Source organism: Muntiacus reevesi, chromosome 9, assembly GCF_963930625.1.
Source record: "Muntiacus reevesi chromosome 9, mMunRee1.1, whole genome shotgun sequence".
Classification (NCBI taxonomy): Eukaryota; Metazoa; Chordata; class Mammalia; order Artiodactyla; family Cervidae; genus Muntiacus; species Muntiacus reevesi.
Window position 1 is genome coordinate 9,033,788 of NC_089257.1, and position 16,449 is coordinate 9,050,236.

Here is a 16,449-nt window from a genome sequence, read left to right on the forward strand (position 1 = left end):
CTGAAACATTCCCTAATCTTACCTTGCTAAGCAAAAGAAAAATAATATATATAAAGTATCTAGCAGACACTTGTGTGTGGTGGGACAAGCCAAAATTTTCTGTCATATATTTAAAAAAATTTTTTCTGAAATCTGTAATGAACTCTATTAATTCTGAAAAAGATTGTTTTATTTAAGAGAGAAAAATGAGAAAATATTCCCCTGATTAAATAAATTTACAGTATTAGTTTTAGTTTAACTCATCATATAGAACATATAGCTGTAATCTCAATAAATATAGGTATACACCAAAAGTATACATATTTTCCACAAGAAATTGTGGAAATCACAAAAGTGTATTTCAAACTAAATATATAATTTGAACTAGGATAATATGAAAGCATTATATATATAATGATCTCTGGAACTATTTAAATAAAAAATGTTTTTCATCACAACCAAGCTATTCAATCTAAGGAGACATTTACTACAGTTAAAAAAAACCACAAGTGACTTTCCTGGGAAAGAGCATTTCTTCAAGAAAAAGATCCATTCCCTTGCTGCCTCATTTTCTTTTTCTGATCCAGAGCTTTTTCATGGCATTTTGCATCTCTCCATTTCTCAGTGTATAGATCAGAGGGTTCAACATAGGGGTGATGATGGTATAAAACACTGCCAAGTATTTGTCAATGGGTAAGGTGGAAGGAGGTCTCACATACAGAAAAATACAGGGCACGAAGAAGAGGACCACCACAGTGAGGTGGGAGCCACAGGTGGACCAGGCTCTGCGCCTCCCTTCCCGACTGAGATCCTTCAGGGAGCGCAGGATGACCCCGTAGGAGAGGAGCAGGAGCGTGAAGAGGACCACACATGTTACCCCGTCACTGGCCAGCACCGTGAGGGCAATGATGTGGGTGTCAGTGCACGCGAGCTTTAACAAGGGGTACATGTCACAGACGAAGTGGTCAATGACATTGGGGCCACAGAAGGGGGGGTCGTAAACAAAGAGAATATGGACAACAGCGTGTACAAACCCACCAACCCAGGGCAGCAGCAGCAGCAGAACACGCACTCGCTGATTCATGACTGTCAGATCATGCAAGGGCTTGCAGACGGCCACGCAGCGGTCATAGGCCGTGACCGCCAGGAGCAAAATCTCGGCACCACCAAATAAGCGCTCCGTAAAAGGCTGGGTCATGCAAGCTCGAAATGAAATGGTTTTCCTCTCGTAGAGTAAGTCTACAATCACATTTGGGGTGACCGTAGCAGAGTAAAGAGCATCCATAAGCGATAAGTAGCCAAGAAAGGAGTACGTGGGGACGTCGAGGGCTGCGCTGAGCACCACAGTCAGGGCGGTGAGCAGGTCGCCGCCCACCGTCACGGTGTAGGTGAGCGAGGGCGTGACTAATAATGCTTCCTGACCCTGGGGCTCTGAGTGAGCCCAAGAGGACACACTCAGTTACATTGCTCCTTGCTTCCACAGCTGCTTCTAAACGCTCTTTCAGAGCTCAGGCAAAATTACCTGCAAATATAGTTAGTATTGATATGACTGACTTCTTCACATCTTAAGATAATTTGTTCAGTCATTGAACAAATAAGCTATCTGGTTTATTATGTTCTGGTATTTTTCAGATATTATAATACAAGGCATATTGAAATGTTGTCCCTAAACTCGGCACTCTTACAGACCAACGGGAAGGCAAGTAATTAGAGATATATGTGGGAGAAGGACTCAATATTAAAGAAATCAGCTGCCACATCTAGCTTTCCTTCTGGAAGTTAATTAAATTGTACATAAGCTAATATCTTGTATAAAAATAAAAATGGATTGAAGGTTTAATAAAAAGGTAAAGCAAGATTTACTTCATATTTATTTTTCAGTTTTTAAAAAAGAAAGTTACTTTCTACACTATAGGAGTGGAAGAATCTTCTTAACCAATCACTAAATCCCCAATGGACATATTTGATAATTTCAAATTATTTAAAGAATTTAGGAAATGCTACCAAAACACAAATAGACAAAGTTAGCTTGAAGAAAGATTTACATGTTAGAGGATATGCACAGAGTTAGTATCTAAAATTGAAAAAGATCTCCAAACAATTAAATAATAAAAAATAAAATTATAAAATAAACTAAAATATTAACTAACAATTAAAGGAATAATACTCCCGAAAGACCAACAAACATATAATATGATGCTGAAGCTCACCTCTAAACAGAAAATTAGTTCTTGAAGTCACAATTTTCTTACCATAGTATTTGCTTGATTTCTTGAAAATTAAATCAGTCAAGGTCTGCAGGTGCTATCTCATCTTTTTAATATTTTCTAACAGATTGGCAGGCTGTGTTTAGAGAACTTATAAATTGAAGCTATGATCAGATTTATAAATATCTGCTCATGAAAATATCCTCAAATCATTACTCTTGAAAATAATTTCTAAGTATAGTTTATCTTTGAGTAGGATAACTTATTCCAGATTATTAGAATATGAAATTATCCAAAAGGAATACTACAGTCAATCTTCACATACTAAATAATCACAAAGGATTCCTAACATGGTTGATGAAGAAAATTACAAAGGAAAGCTTCAAAGATTAATTCTCATCCCATCAAGTGCTCTTGCAAAATGTGAAATCTCATTCAGAATGTTGTCTCTAAATACACTTCTTGGGTCACCTGCATAAGCAGAGCTCCACTTGGTCCATGTTCTGGGCTCCGGTACCTTCTTTCTTGTCCTCCATGCACCGATGCCTTCTCTGGGAACATGGGAAGCAAGATATAGGCAGCATCACTAGACCTTGAACTGGTTCCATGTGACCAACTCTCCATGCTTTCAGGAAAACTGATTCATCTCAATCCTTCATCTCAGTTCATTTCAAGTTGTTAGGATTTTCAAAATGAATATGAATGCCCTTTTACCTAAGGAACTCTGAATCTTGATTGTGAAAGGAGAATACAAATTTTCACTGTTGGCAGGATTTATCCTGATAACAAACAAATGTTAAATCAACATTTTAATCAGAGAGAAAGAAAACTCAAATTGTGTAAGAATTTGCTGTTTGTGTTTTACAACAATAGAAGTAAAATTGTGAAATAACCTTTGTGACATTTTGATTCTGAATCACTTATTCTGTCCTATCTTCATGCAGTGTTGATGAACTCTGTGTTTCCTGAAGGATGGAGAATAATTTCACATATATACATTATCACGTTTTGAGTCCATCATTTCAATTTGAGAAGAAAGCTCTCATGAAATTACTGCTACAGGCACCTCAAGTCAGGGCAAAGGACTGTACATAATTCATCTACATTTAAGTTCAGCAGATACAATGGATAAAGCATTCAATTGGTGCATCTCCATGGATGAGTCTCAGCTAATTAAATTCATTGGGACCTTAGTCATAATTTTGCAGGTAGACTCCTTATCTCCAGAGATGTCACCAGAATAATCACTGTTAGCATGACTTATACATACCTGTCCTCTGGGGGAAAACCATAGGAAACAGCTTGAAGTCATATCACCAAAATGGAAAAGTTCAGTCTGGGCAGAAATGAAATTTATGATAAATTTCCTATTTAAATCATGTCTTTCAAATAAGTAAATATTTTTTAACTTTAAACTTTATCTTTGAAGATGATACCCAAATTGATTCCCAAATATTATGAATATCAATTTCAGAACAAGTCATTTAACATTTATTTCAAATGCAGATAAAGGTTGTCACATAATTTCAGACAGGCAAGTTGATAGAATCTGTGCAAGTATCAGAGTGGAGAAGGAGAAAATGTTTGTGGGACTAGTTCATTCATCTCAGAACGCTCATGGGACATTCACCAAAGTAAAAATACTCTTGGCCAGTGGTCTCCAACCTTTTTGGCACCAGCCTGGCACCAGGGACTGGTTTCATGGAAGACAATTTTTCCATAGACTGTTGGTGGAAGGTAGGGGAAAGGATGGTTTCTGGGTGATTGAAGTGCATGACATTTGTTGCACTCCTGTGAGCATCTAATGCTATCACTGAGCTGACAGGTGGAGCTCAAGTAGTCATGTCAGTGACAGGAGCAGCAGTAAGTACAGGTGAATTTTGGCTCACCTGCCTGCCACTCACCTCCTGCTGTGAGGCCTGGTTTCTAACAAGCCATGGATTGGGGGTTGAGGGCCTCTACTCTAGGTGATGACACAAGTTGCAATACATTTTTAAGGACTTAAATCATACATTATATACACACATATATATTTGAGTGTGTATATATACATATACACATATATGGCATCCCAGCTATGGCTAGTGGTAAAGAATCCACCTACCAATGTAGGCGATGTAAGAGATCTGAGATTGATCCTTGGGTCTGGAAGATCTCCTGGAGGGAGAAATGGCAACCAGCTCCAGTATTCGTGCCTGGAAAATTGCATGGGCAGAGGAGCCTGGAAGGCTACAGTTCAGGGTAGCAAAAGAGTTGGAAATGGCTGAGCATCTGCACCTACAGTTGCATATATATATATATGTATGTATGTATATGCCACCAGGGGATCCCCATATACATGTCACAATAATGTAATTCAACTAGAAATTGAGAGCAAAACATAACATTTTCCAACTGTTTACAATTAAGCAAGAAGAGCCTAAAATTACCAGTGAACATTTTCAAAGTATTGTCAACAGAAAGATAGTGATACACATGTAAATAATAGCTATATGAAATAAATGTATAAAAAGTATAACTATCAAAAGTACCTATGAAAATTATTTATATAAAAACTTACACATATACATATACATAAAGGACTATATAATATAATGCAATGTAACATATATGAATTAATCAGATGCAGCTCAAAGAGTGCTTATAGAGAGAATTTTATAGCTTTAAATGCAGATATTAGAAAACAATAAATAAGGGGTAAAATAAGCTTCTGCCTCAAGATGCTAAAAAAGAAAATTTAATATAAACCCAGAGAACACTGTAGGATAGAAACAGCATTGAGAAGACAAACATCATCAAAAGACTAATTGATATAAAATAAATAATCCATTAAAACCCACTGGCTCTTTTTTGTTGTTGTTGTTGTTGTTGTTGACAACACAATGTCTCTGCTTTTTTTTTTTTTTTTTCCAGTGGCTTTTGTCATACATTGACACGAATCAGCCATAGATTTACACGTATTCCCCATCCCGGTCCCCCATTCCACCTCCCTCTCCACCCGATTCCTCTGGGTCTTCCCAGCCTACCAGGCCTGAGCACTTGACTCATGCATCCCACCTGGGCTGGTGATCTGTTTCATCATAGATAATATACATGCTGTTCTTTTGAAACATCCCACCCTCACCTTCTCTCACAGAGTTCAAAAGTCTGTTCTGTACTTTTGTGTCTCTTTTTCTGTTTTGCATATAGGGTTAATGTTACCATCTTTCTAAATTCCATATATATGTGTTAGTATGCTGCAATGTTCTTTATCTTTCTGGCTTACTTCACTCTGTATAATGGGCTCCAGTTTCATCCATCTCATTAGAACTGATTCAAATGAATTCTTTTTAATGGCTGAGTAATATTCCATGGTGTATATGTACCACAGCTTCCTTATCCATTCGTCTGCTGATGGGCGTCTAGGTTGCTTCCATGTCCTGGCTATTATAAACAGTGCTGCGATGAACATTGGGATGCATGTGTCTCTTTCAGATCTGGATTCCTCAGTGTGTATGCCCAGAAGTGGTATTGCTGGGTCATATGGCAGTTCTATTTCCAGTTTTTTAAGAAATCTCCACACTGTTTTCCATAGTGGCTGTACTAGTTTGCATTCTCACCAACAGTGTAAGAGGGTTCCCTTTTCTCCACACCCTCTCCAGCATTTGTTGCTTGTAGACTTTTGGATAGCAGCCATCCTGACTGGCGTGTAATGGTACCTCACTGTGGTTTTGATTTGCATTTCTTTGATAATGAGTGATGTTGAGCATCTTTTCATGTGTTTGTTAGCCATCTGTATGTCTTCTCTGGAGAAATGTCTGTTTAGTTCTTTGGCCCATTTTTTGATTGGGTCATTTATTTTTCTGGAATTGAGCTTCAGGAGTTGCTTGTATATTTTTGAGGTTAATCCTTTGTCTGTTTCCTCATTTGCTATTATTTTCTCCCAATCTGAGGGCTGTCTTTTCACCTTACTTATAGTTTCCTTTGTTGTGATAACCAAATGACGCAGGGGCTTACAGATGGCCATACTATGGTCATAGGCCATGAGCAATAGAAGGGTGATCTCTGGTTCACCAAAAAGAAAAAGTGCCCAGTAAAATACTATGTCATGCAAATTTCAAAGGCTCTGATACATTCCCCAAAGGTCAAGTCTGAATTAACTCTGATTGAAACAAAAGAGGAGTAAATTAGGTCTAAAAATGATGAGCTAGTAAAACAAAAAATAATACTTTATCAAATTCAGGGTCTTACTGACAATTATGGTCATGGCAATGTGCAGGCTGCCCACCACTGTCAAAATACAGAAGAGCCAGGCAAAACTAAAAGGATTTTCTGCCCTTTTGAGTTCTATGTGAGGCCCAGAAGGTGAAATCAGTTACATTTTTCCTCTAGTCTGCATAGGAGCTGAGTTCACGTATTAGAAGCAGTTAAGTTACAAAACAAGGGAGAAAAGTTTTAAATGTATTACACGTTAATCTTTTTATTTTTACATCCAATTAAAACATTGTGTTTGGAGTACCAATCTGTGTCCAAAGGGGCACAGACATCGTGATGAGCAAGTTTAAAAAGGCCTAGTTCCCTGCCCTCAGTGATACAACATACAAAGATGCATCAGACAATTCCAGACCAATGGAAGAAGTGCTGTGATAAAAATCTGGACAAAATGCTAAGGATTGCAGCGTAAGAATGCATCTACCAACCTGGAGCAGGAGACATCATCCCTGAAAAAGCAGTGTTTCAGTTGCCAATTAAAGGAAATGAGGTTGAACAAACACGGATGACAAGGGAATTTCATGGAAATATGCCCCATAAAGTCATGAAGGCATAGTTATAGAAACACACTTAAATGAACTTACACGTTAGGTGTGAGTAGATGGAAATATGAATAGAAGGTCGCTGCCTTGGATTGCTTCAGAACCCACTGAGAAGCCTCTCTGAGGGTCTTTGGTTTGATGACCCTCATTTCCTGACCGTAAGTACCAAGGTTATGTCCCTAGCCCCGACATCTACACTTATTTGCACATTTTTCTATTCAGTGTATCCAGTTTTGGATACCTGCATTTAGATATCAATTTAGTACATATACTGCAAAAGTTAACACCGCCCACATTATAAAAGGTGCACCCAGTCTTGTTAAATGGCATCCACTCAGCCTCATTGCTCACATGTTAAATCTCAGTGTCTTCACTGCCTTATTGACCGCCTCTCACTTATTCATAGCTTTAGTAAATCCTGTTGTCCTTAGTTTGAAAATTCATCACAAATTCGATCATTTTCTACCACATATCAACTCCGTTTCTTTTTTGGCCACTGCAAAAGCCTCCAGTCAAGTATGTCCTCTTCTAATCTGGCCTCGACCAGCTTGTTATCCTGAAGCAATTCAAGTTATTCTTTCTCAGTCTTGTCCTGATTGTATCCCTTCACTGCTAAAATCTCCCACAGTGAATTCCAATCATGTACCCAATTTAATGTATCACTTTTTCTGTTTACAGTAACAAAAATGGGAATCTCTATTTTTTATTTGAATAATCTGAGGCTTAAAGCATCCTATTAATTTTCAGAAGATTAAATATTTTAATTGATAAAATAAGAACTAGAATCAAAGTTTAATTTATTTCAAAATAATTTAATTTCTTACATAATAAAGTTACACAATTTTGAAATCTGATTCCCAATATCAGTTGCTTTTGTCAACTTTAAGAGGCTTGCTGTGAGGTGATTTGGCAGAATTCATCTTTAATCTAGGATGACAAGAAAATGTGACAGACTTCATTATTACTTGAAGAAATACTTTATTTAATTTAGTGGTCTCTCTCTTTTCTCCCAGGAGTCTTCTGGTTCTTCAGACAGCTGTTCTTTTTGCACTGTCAATTATTTAAACAAAATTCAAAGTGCCCACAAAGAAACGAAGGTTTATCATGTTAGGGTAATTTACAAAAAAAATCCCTTTGAATCCTATGTTTCCCTAGGAAGATAGCAAATAGCCATTTTCCAGGGATACATATGTTAAGCAATTACTTTTCCAAGTAACTTCAAAGTAGAAAACACCACTCAGCAACTTAGTCCTCATCTTGTCATGTTGGTGTGGCCAGACTAGATGACTTGAGATTTTGGGGAGACATTCTCGCTCTTTTTTTTTTTTTTTTTTTTCTGTTTTTTCCTTTCTTTTGCACATTTCTTTAAGCCTAATGAGGGACTTCTCAAAAATGTATATCATTTCTTAAAAGAATATGCCTTTTTCCCAAATAGAACTGAAGATTACTTTGCATTTTATCTATCCTATCCACACTGAAACTCCAATACTATGGCCAGATGCAAAGAACTGACTCATTTGAAAAGACCCTGATGCTGGGGAAGACTGAAGGCAGGAGGAGAAGGGGACGACAGAGGATGAGATGGTTAGATCGCATCACCGACTCAATGGACATGAGTTTGAGTAAACTCCGAGGGTTGGTGATGGACAGGGAGGCCTGGTGAGCTGCAGTCCATGGGGTCGCAAGGAGTCGGACATGACTGAGTGACTCAACTGAACTGAAATACACAGATCATTAAATCTTAGAACTGGACTGTGTCCAAGAATGATTCTTGGCTCAATTCAATTCACTGGAATTTTCCAGTAAATTTTTAAAGTATGTAAAAAACCACTAGTAAACCACATCACCTTTTAGGGTCAGAAAGATGTGACAGTGATTGTAAAACAAACTGGTTTATAATTATTTTCAGACTACTGCCAGTTAAGAACAAAACGGCAGCCCAGCTGATTTGCTTCAGCAAAGCAATTTATCATGTATTTTTCTACTTGTCATATGAAGTTTTTCTTTCTTTTTATTAATATTTTAGTACTCAAACTATTCTTCCTTGATGTTTGGTCAATATATGAAATGCATAATCAATTCAGATATAACAAATATTTATCCAATCATTAAATTGTACTTAGACCATCTATTTGACTACACAAACTACGCTATGGCTGAGGACACCACAAATAATAAAATGGAAAGTGTATAAAAGTTTCTTCTTGTATGGGTGTTATATTCTTATAATAGATTTCACAACAAGGAAGGAGACAATAAGTAGTAAAGTGGTTGTAGTATTTCAGTGTTTCAAGACCACAAATAGAGGACTGTGCCAGATACTAGAGGGAAAATTCTACTATCAATAATATAATCAGAGGTGACCTTTTCTGAAAGGTGTGTTTAAGGTAAGATCCAAAGAAGTGGATGTGGCTACCATCAGAAGCACTGTTTCTTAAGTAAAATTAAGTAAAAATCAATTTCAGAGATGAGCTTGCCTATATATAGAAAACACTAAATATTTGGCAGAAATTATTATTGTAATGCTGTTATAAAAGTGATCAGAAAGTACATTCTTGTCTTGTTTCTGACCTTTATGGAAAAGCTTTCAATCTTCCAATGTTGAGTATGATGTGAACTGTAGTTGTATCATTTATGGCCTTAATTATGTTGATGTAATTTCCTTCAATACCTGATTTGTTTAGTTTTTTAAAATTATTATTATTATGAAAGGATGTAGAATTTCCACACTATCAATGAACAACACAAAGAAGAAATTAAGAAACCAGTTCCATTGACAGCAGCATTAATAAGAATAAAATATTTGGATAAATTTAAGCAAGGAGGCAGAGCACTTAAGCAAGGAAAACTCCAAAATATTGCCAAAAGATACTAGAGAAGACACATGTAAATGGAAATACATTCATGAGCTAGAATTTTTAATATTACTAAGACAAAATTAAAAGATACTTGCTTCTTGGAAGAAAAGCTATGACAAACCTAGACAGTGTATTAAAAATTGAGACATCACTTTGCCAACAAAGGTCTATATGGTCAAAGCTGTGTTTTTTCCAGTAGTCATGTACAGTTGTGAAAGATGGACCGTAAAGAAGGCTGTGCACCAAAGAACTGATGCTTTTGAACTGTGGTATTGCAGATGACTCTTGAGAGTCTCTTGGACTGCAAGGAAATTAAACCAGTCAATCCTAAAGGGAATCAATCCTGAATATTCATTGGAAGGACTGATGCTGAAGCTGAACCTCCAATACTTTGGCCAACTGATGCAAAGAGCCAAGTCATCAGAAAAGACCCTGATGCCGGGAAAGATTGAGGACAGGAGGAGCAGGGGGTGACTGAGGATGAGATGGTTAGATAACATCACTGACTCAGTGGACAAAGTTTGAGCAAACTCCGGGAGACAGTAATTGACGGAAGAGCCTGGCATGCTTCAGTCCATGGGTTTGCAGAATCAGGTAAGACTTAACAACTGAACAACAACAAAAATTAAGATACCAAGATGACCTAAAGTGATCTACAAATTCAATGTTATTTCTACGAAAACCTCAAAAAAATTTTGCAGAAATAGAAAAAGCCATCCTAAAATTCACATGAAATCTCAAGTGATTCCAAGTAGAAAGAACAATCATACTTCTTATTTTTAAAACATACAGTAAAGTTAAGGCTATCCCTGGCATATAGACATACATACATGGTGAAGCAGTCATGATTGGCAGAGTAGAAAGATCCTGAAATCATGCCCTCTTAAGGAAAGACCAAAATTATGACTAGGAGCCACTGCTGATGGGAATAACCTGACTAGCAGATCCTCTGTTATTAAAATACATAGAGTAAAAAAATAAAAAATAAAATAAAATACATAGAGTAGGAACCATGACAGGACAGAGAGCAGGGAGTGATACAGGGTAGAGTCCAGTCTCATACCTCAGGTTCGCAATAAACCTAGGGTGATAATCCAGTTGCAGACATTTTCCCAAAGGAGGAAATTGTTCTGAACCCCACATAGTACTACTGTGAGGTGAGCAGAAGTAACGCAGCTTAGATTAGGAGTAGGCCTTCCTACCTGGTAAGATTATCAGGCCACCAGGATACAACCAATTAGCCAATTAGGACCAATTAGCTTTCACTTAATACTGACTGCTGTTTGCCAATTAGGAAATTAGGAATGGGGCGGAAACCCCCAGGAAAGTCCCACGCTCGTGAAAGTATTGACCAATGAAACTGCTTTGCAAACTTGTAACCAATCCGCTTAAACCAACTTCCAACCACGCCTATAAATTTGTGTAACAGCTTGGGCTCGGGGTCTCTGACCCGCACCACTGCGTTGGTTGCGGCAGAGGCCCTGGCTGGAGTCAGTAATAAACTTCCCTTTCTGTGAGTTGCATTGTCTTGGAGGCCTTCTCTGTTCCCGCTTGGGGATTCGGACATCGGGTATAACATTTGGGGGCTCGTCCGGGATCCCTTGAGTGGGGGAAGAGAACACTTCCAGGACAGAGGGGAAGGATAGATAATAGCACCGGTGCTCAGGAAAACTCAGGGGGCCCGAAAACCCAGCGCTGTGTTGTCGGCCGACGTTTGTCTGTCCGTGTGTTTGTCTTCGACTCTCCGTGTTTGTGTGTGTGCCGGCATTGACTCAGGCAGGACAGGAAAGTCCAGTGTAAATCCGAGGGCCTGCTGTGAAGCAGGAAGATTTCTGGCACAGGAGAAAGCTTTCTGTGTTGTCGGCCGACGTTTGTCTGTCCGTGTGTTTGTCTTCGGTTCTCCGTGTTTGTGTGTGTGCCGGCATTGTCTCTGGTCTCGTTCCTACTCTTTTCAGGCAGGAGTTTCAGTGAACAGGCGAATGGTTGTGGGGGCAATTGATGAGTCCGGGCCAGGGCTACACTCTGGCGGACTCTGAAGGCCCTACAATAAGTGAGCCTCAGTGACTAGAGCCTGACCAGGTGAAACTCTCCTTTCACTACGATTGTCAGCAGCTGTTGCAGGTGCTCTTCACCACAGAAGAACGGGAGTGAATTCTGACAGAAGCACGGAGACGGGTCCCAGGGGCCGACGGGAGGCCACCCGCCCAGCCTCATCTCATGGACGAGGGGTTTCCTCTCTTGCAGCCTAACTGGGATTTTGAGCGAGCGGACGGTAGGGGGGTCTCCGAGTGTACCGCTAGACTCTGATGGCTGGCCTGCGGGCCGCAGCAAGAAAGCCGACAAATCTGGCAAAGGTAAATTTAGTAAGGCAGGAGCCCACTGAGAGCCCGGCAGCCTTCCTAGAGAGGCTGATGGAAGCTTTCAGGCAATATACACCCATGGACCCCCAGGCTGAGGAGTCATGCGCTGCAGTTCTACTAGCGTTTGTAAATCAGGCAGCCCCAGATATTAGGAGGAAACTACAAAAGATAGAGGGATTGGGAGAACAGACGATACAGGATTTATTAAAAGCAGCTGAAAAGGTATTTAATAATAGGGAGACCCCAGAAGAAAGGGAAGAATGAATTCGACGGGAGGAAAGGGAGTTAGCTGACAAGATCAGGAAGGAAGATAGAGAATATAGAACGAGGGAAAACCAGAAGAACCGGAGGGAGCTAGCCCAGATTCTTTTTGTGGGGATAAAAGCCAGAACAGAACTGAGGGAACCTCAAGACCCCTGGACGAGAGAAAAACAGAATCCAAAAAGGCAGGCCCTAAAGAAAGATCAGTGCGCCTACTGCAGAGAACAGGGGCACTGGAAAAACGAGTGCCCTAAGAGGGACCTGAGGAGAGGAACGACCCAGAGAGAGAGAGTCTCCCCTGGAACTCGAGTTCTATATGCGGGGGAAGACAGTGACTAGGGGAATCAAGACTCGGCACCCCTCCCCGAGTCCTGGGTATATGTTGGATAATTGCAGTCATGAGGAACCGGAAAATTCTGCTGAAGATTAACAGTATTGCAGATACCAGAGCCCAGACCCCCCGCCAGGTGAGAGAGTTTCTGGGGACTGTTGGATATTGCAGACTGTGAGTCCTGTGGTTTGGCCAAAGGATGGGCCCCAACCCTCACTGACTACTCCCTGCAGGGGCTCTGCAAATTTGGCTTTTATGAAGTACACCATGATGAAGTTTGCCTGCTTTAAATGTACTGTTGCCGATTCCATGGTGTCTGTGTTGAATAAAGAGAAGAGTAGCAGTGCCTCTCAGGTCCTCAAGAGACTTGGATTTAGAGGTGTATGGAAGGGACTCTTTGCCCGCATCATCATGATCGGCACTCTGACTGCGCTACAATGGTTTATCTATGATTCTGTGAAGGTCTACTTCAGACTCCCTCGCCCTCCTCCCCCTGAGATGCCAGAGTCTCTGAAGAAGAAGCTTGGGTACGCTCAGTAGATAAATGAAAGCAAATATGGACTGAATCTGCGTGTTGATCAGTGATTGAGGAAAATACAACTGGATCCAGGCTTGCAAAGCGTGCCAGCTGATGAGGACAGGGAAAAAGCAGCACACGGGAATGAGGTACCGAGGGGAAGAGCCAGGGCAACACTGGGAGATAGATTTCACTGAGGTAAGGCCAGGCAGGTACGGGTATCGCTATATGTTGGTTCTGGTAGATACCTTCTGGGGGTGAGTGGAAGCCTTCCCTGCTAAGGGAGAGCTTAGAGGAGATGGTGCCTAGGAATGGGCTGCCAGTGACTATGGGCTCTGATAACGGACCTGCCTTTGTGAGTCAGGGGCTGGCCCAAGCTCTGGGGATGAAATGGAAATTACATTGTGAATATAATCCCCAGAGCTCAGGACAGGTTGAGAGAACAAAGTTGGCAATAGAGACTGGCGGGGACTGGGTGACCCTCCTTCCCTTCGCACTCTTTTGGGCGCATAACACCCCTTATAAGCTGCCCTTTTGAGATTCTGTATGGAAGACCCCCTCCTGTGCATTAGAACATAGATGGAAAGGCCCTTATGTTGTTCTCCTTACCACTCCTACTGCTGTCAAGGTCGACGGGATTGGACCCTGGGTTCACTGCAATCACGTGCGGCAAGCCACACTGGAAGAACAGGAAAAAGTGCGAGGAGAATGGAAGGCGAGTCCTCACCCATCAAATCCTTTGAAACTGAAACTCGTCCGCCGGGAGGTCTCCTAACTCTCCTGCTGATTGCAGGAGCTGGAGCTGTGTGACCTCTTGTGATGGGCCCCGGGAATGGGACGTAAGAAACAGAGATTTGATAGCCCCGAGTGTGGCGCAATCCGCAAGGCCAAGTACCTCAGATATGGGTGCAATTTAACCAAGCTTCACTATCTCTGCAAGGCCAAGGGCTTTCCTCCCTATGAGCCGCTGTAGATGACTTGGTTTTTCTCCAACATGGTAGGGTCTGCGAGGTTTCTATGCGGACCATACAAGAGTGGTAAGAGACTCAATCAGTCACTTAGAGAAGTCTTTGACTTCCTTGTCTGAGGTGGCCCTGATTAGAAAGAGAGAACGGGAAGCCCAGCAGAGATGGTTTGAGTCTTGGTTTCAGCACTCCCCCTGGCTGACTACCTTAACTTCCACCCTCCTGGGTCCACTTATAGTGTCAGTGGCCCAAGATGGAAAAGAGGAAGATTCCTCTACTTGAACAACAGATGGGGGGAATGTGAGGGGAGCAGAAGTAACGCAGCTTAGATTAGGAGTAGGACTTCCTACCTGGTAAGATTATCAGGCCACCAGGATACAACCAATTAGCCAATTAGGACCAATTAGCTTTCACTTAATACTGACTGCTGTTTGCCAATTAGGAAATTAGGAATGGGGCGGAAACCCCCAGGAAAGTCCCACGCTCGTGAAAGTATTGACCAATGAAATTGCTTTGCAAACTTGTAACCAATCCGCTTAAACCAACTACCAACCACGCCTATAAATTTGTGTAACAGCTTGGGCTCGGGGCTCTCTGACCCGCACCACTGCGTTGGTTGAGGCAGAGGGCCCTGGCTCGAGTCAGCAATAAACTTCCCTTTCTGTGAGTTGCATTGTCTTGGAGGCCTTCTCTGTTCCCGCTCGGGGATTCAGACATCGGGCATAACACTATTTAGCCCAGTCCTCCTACACTGGGAAGTGATCTCCCCTATAATATACAACTTTGTAAGCCAGTGGGGATTCCTTTTCAGAGAGCCAGGGGGCTTTGGAAAACAGTGACTTCAGCCTTAAAAGTCACATCCAGTCCAGTATGAAATAGAAATCTGAAAAGAGCTTGAGTCAGATCGAATTGCTCATAATGAACAGAGCATCCCAGAAATATAAGAGAAAATTGAGCCTCACTTTGGGGACACAGACACTGGTCGCAACCATTTTGGGTAGCTATCCTGTGATAATGACATGATGCTGGCAAGCATCATATTGAAACCCTCCCTCTAGCAATTCTGTGGTGGGTGCAAACATCACTCACCAGCCAGGTGACGCCAATGTTGAGAAGCCCCAGGGCAAGTAGCTAACAGAGCAAAGGCAGAGCCCCACCCATCTGCCCTTAGACCCGCTACCTCGCTTCCTCAGAACACCTTGAGTCCACACCTGACCTGGGACCCACCCACCAGGTAGCCAGCAGCAGCCCCACACCAGCCTCCTTTCCAATTTTTCGGGGGTGAAGTTTTCTATCACCTAATCTGGGGCTCTCTGACTCTTTCAAGATGATTATTACAACTGTGTCACATCGAACTACAGAATCGTTTCCATTATAAAGGATTCTAAAACGTTCCTCATTCAGAAAAATATGGACTAAATTCTTTCTCATTGCGTAGCAATTAGTACTCTCAAATTTCTTGTTTTTGATTTAGAAATATTAGGGATTATAGCCTTCTTTCTTCTCCTAAATCCAAATGGATAAAATATCAGTTTACAATGTAGCTTGTCAATTACAACCTGCTTATTAATACAGTTGAGCACACTCTGGGAAGTCCCCTGAGAATGAAGTCTCTCAGTTTTACTGCATACGATCCTTACAGGTGGTGGGCCATGCTCTGTTCTTGGATGAACTTTGCTATCATTCTAAATTTACTCCATGGTCTTGCCTACTGTTTTAGATATGAGTTAAGGCAGTATTCTTCAATCTTTTTTTTTCCACTATTGCCTCTAAAAGGTGCTTTTTTGCTTTTGTAGATATTATATTCTCTTAATAACCTTCACTTCTAAAATAATCATACCATAAATATGCTATCTATTCATGTGCTTTATGTACATCTATGTGTGTATATATATATATATATATATATATATATATAGAGAGAGAGAGAGAGAGAGAGAGAGAGTAAGAAATGATCATCCCCTAAGAAACTACTTTTTTCTCATTGATAAAAGATATTATCCCCACTTCAAACACATGTTTTTAAATAATCTACTTTAAAAAAGTAATAGCATGTGTGATTATATTTGTATCAAAGTGAAATCCTAGGTGGGATTTACACAACTACACAGATATGTATCTAATTCTTCTCTCCTGTATCACACTCTTATAAAATGCCTTTTTTTAAATTTTCACCAT

General features: G+C 40.6%; 1 protein-coding gene across 1 annotated transcript; it reads right to left on the reverse strand.

Moving 5' to 3' along the window:
• Window positions 1–544: 544 nt before the first annotated feature.
• LOC136175505 (olfactory receptor 4A47-like) lies at window positions 545–11,404 on the reverse strand. The gene is made up of 2 exons (XM_065945782.1): window positions 11,236–11,404; window positions 545–1,410 (listed from the first exon to the last, which is right to left on the reverse strand). Exons 1-2 carry the CDS (start codon window positions 11,402–11,404, stop codon window positions 545–547), a joined length of 1,035 nt encoding a protein of 344 aa, XP_065801854.1.
• Between the last annotated feature and the right edge of the window lie 5,045 nt (window positions 11,405–16,449).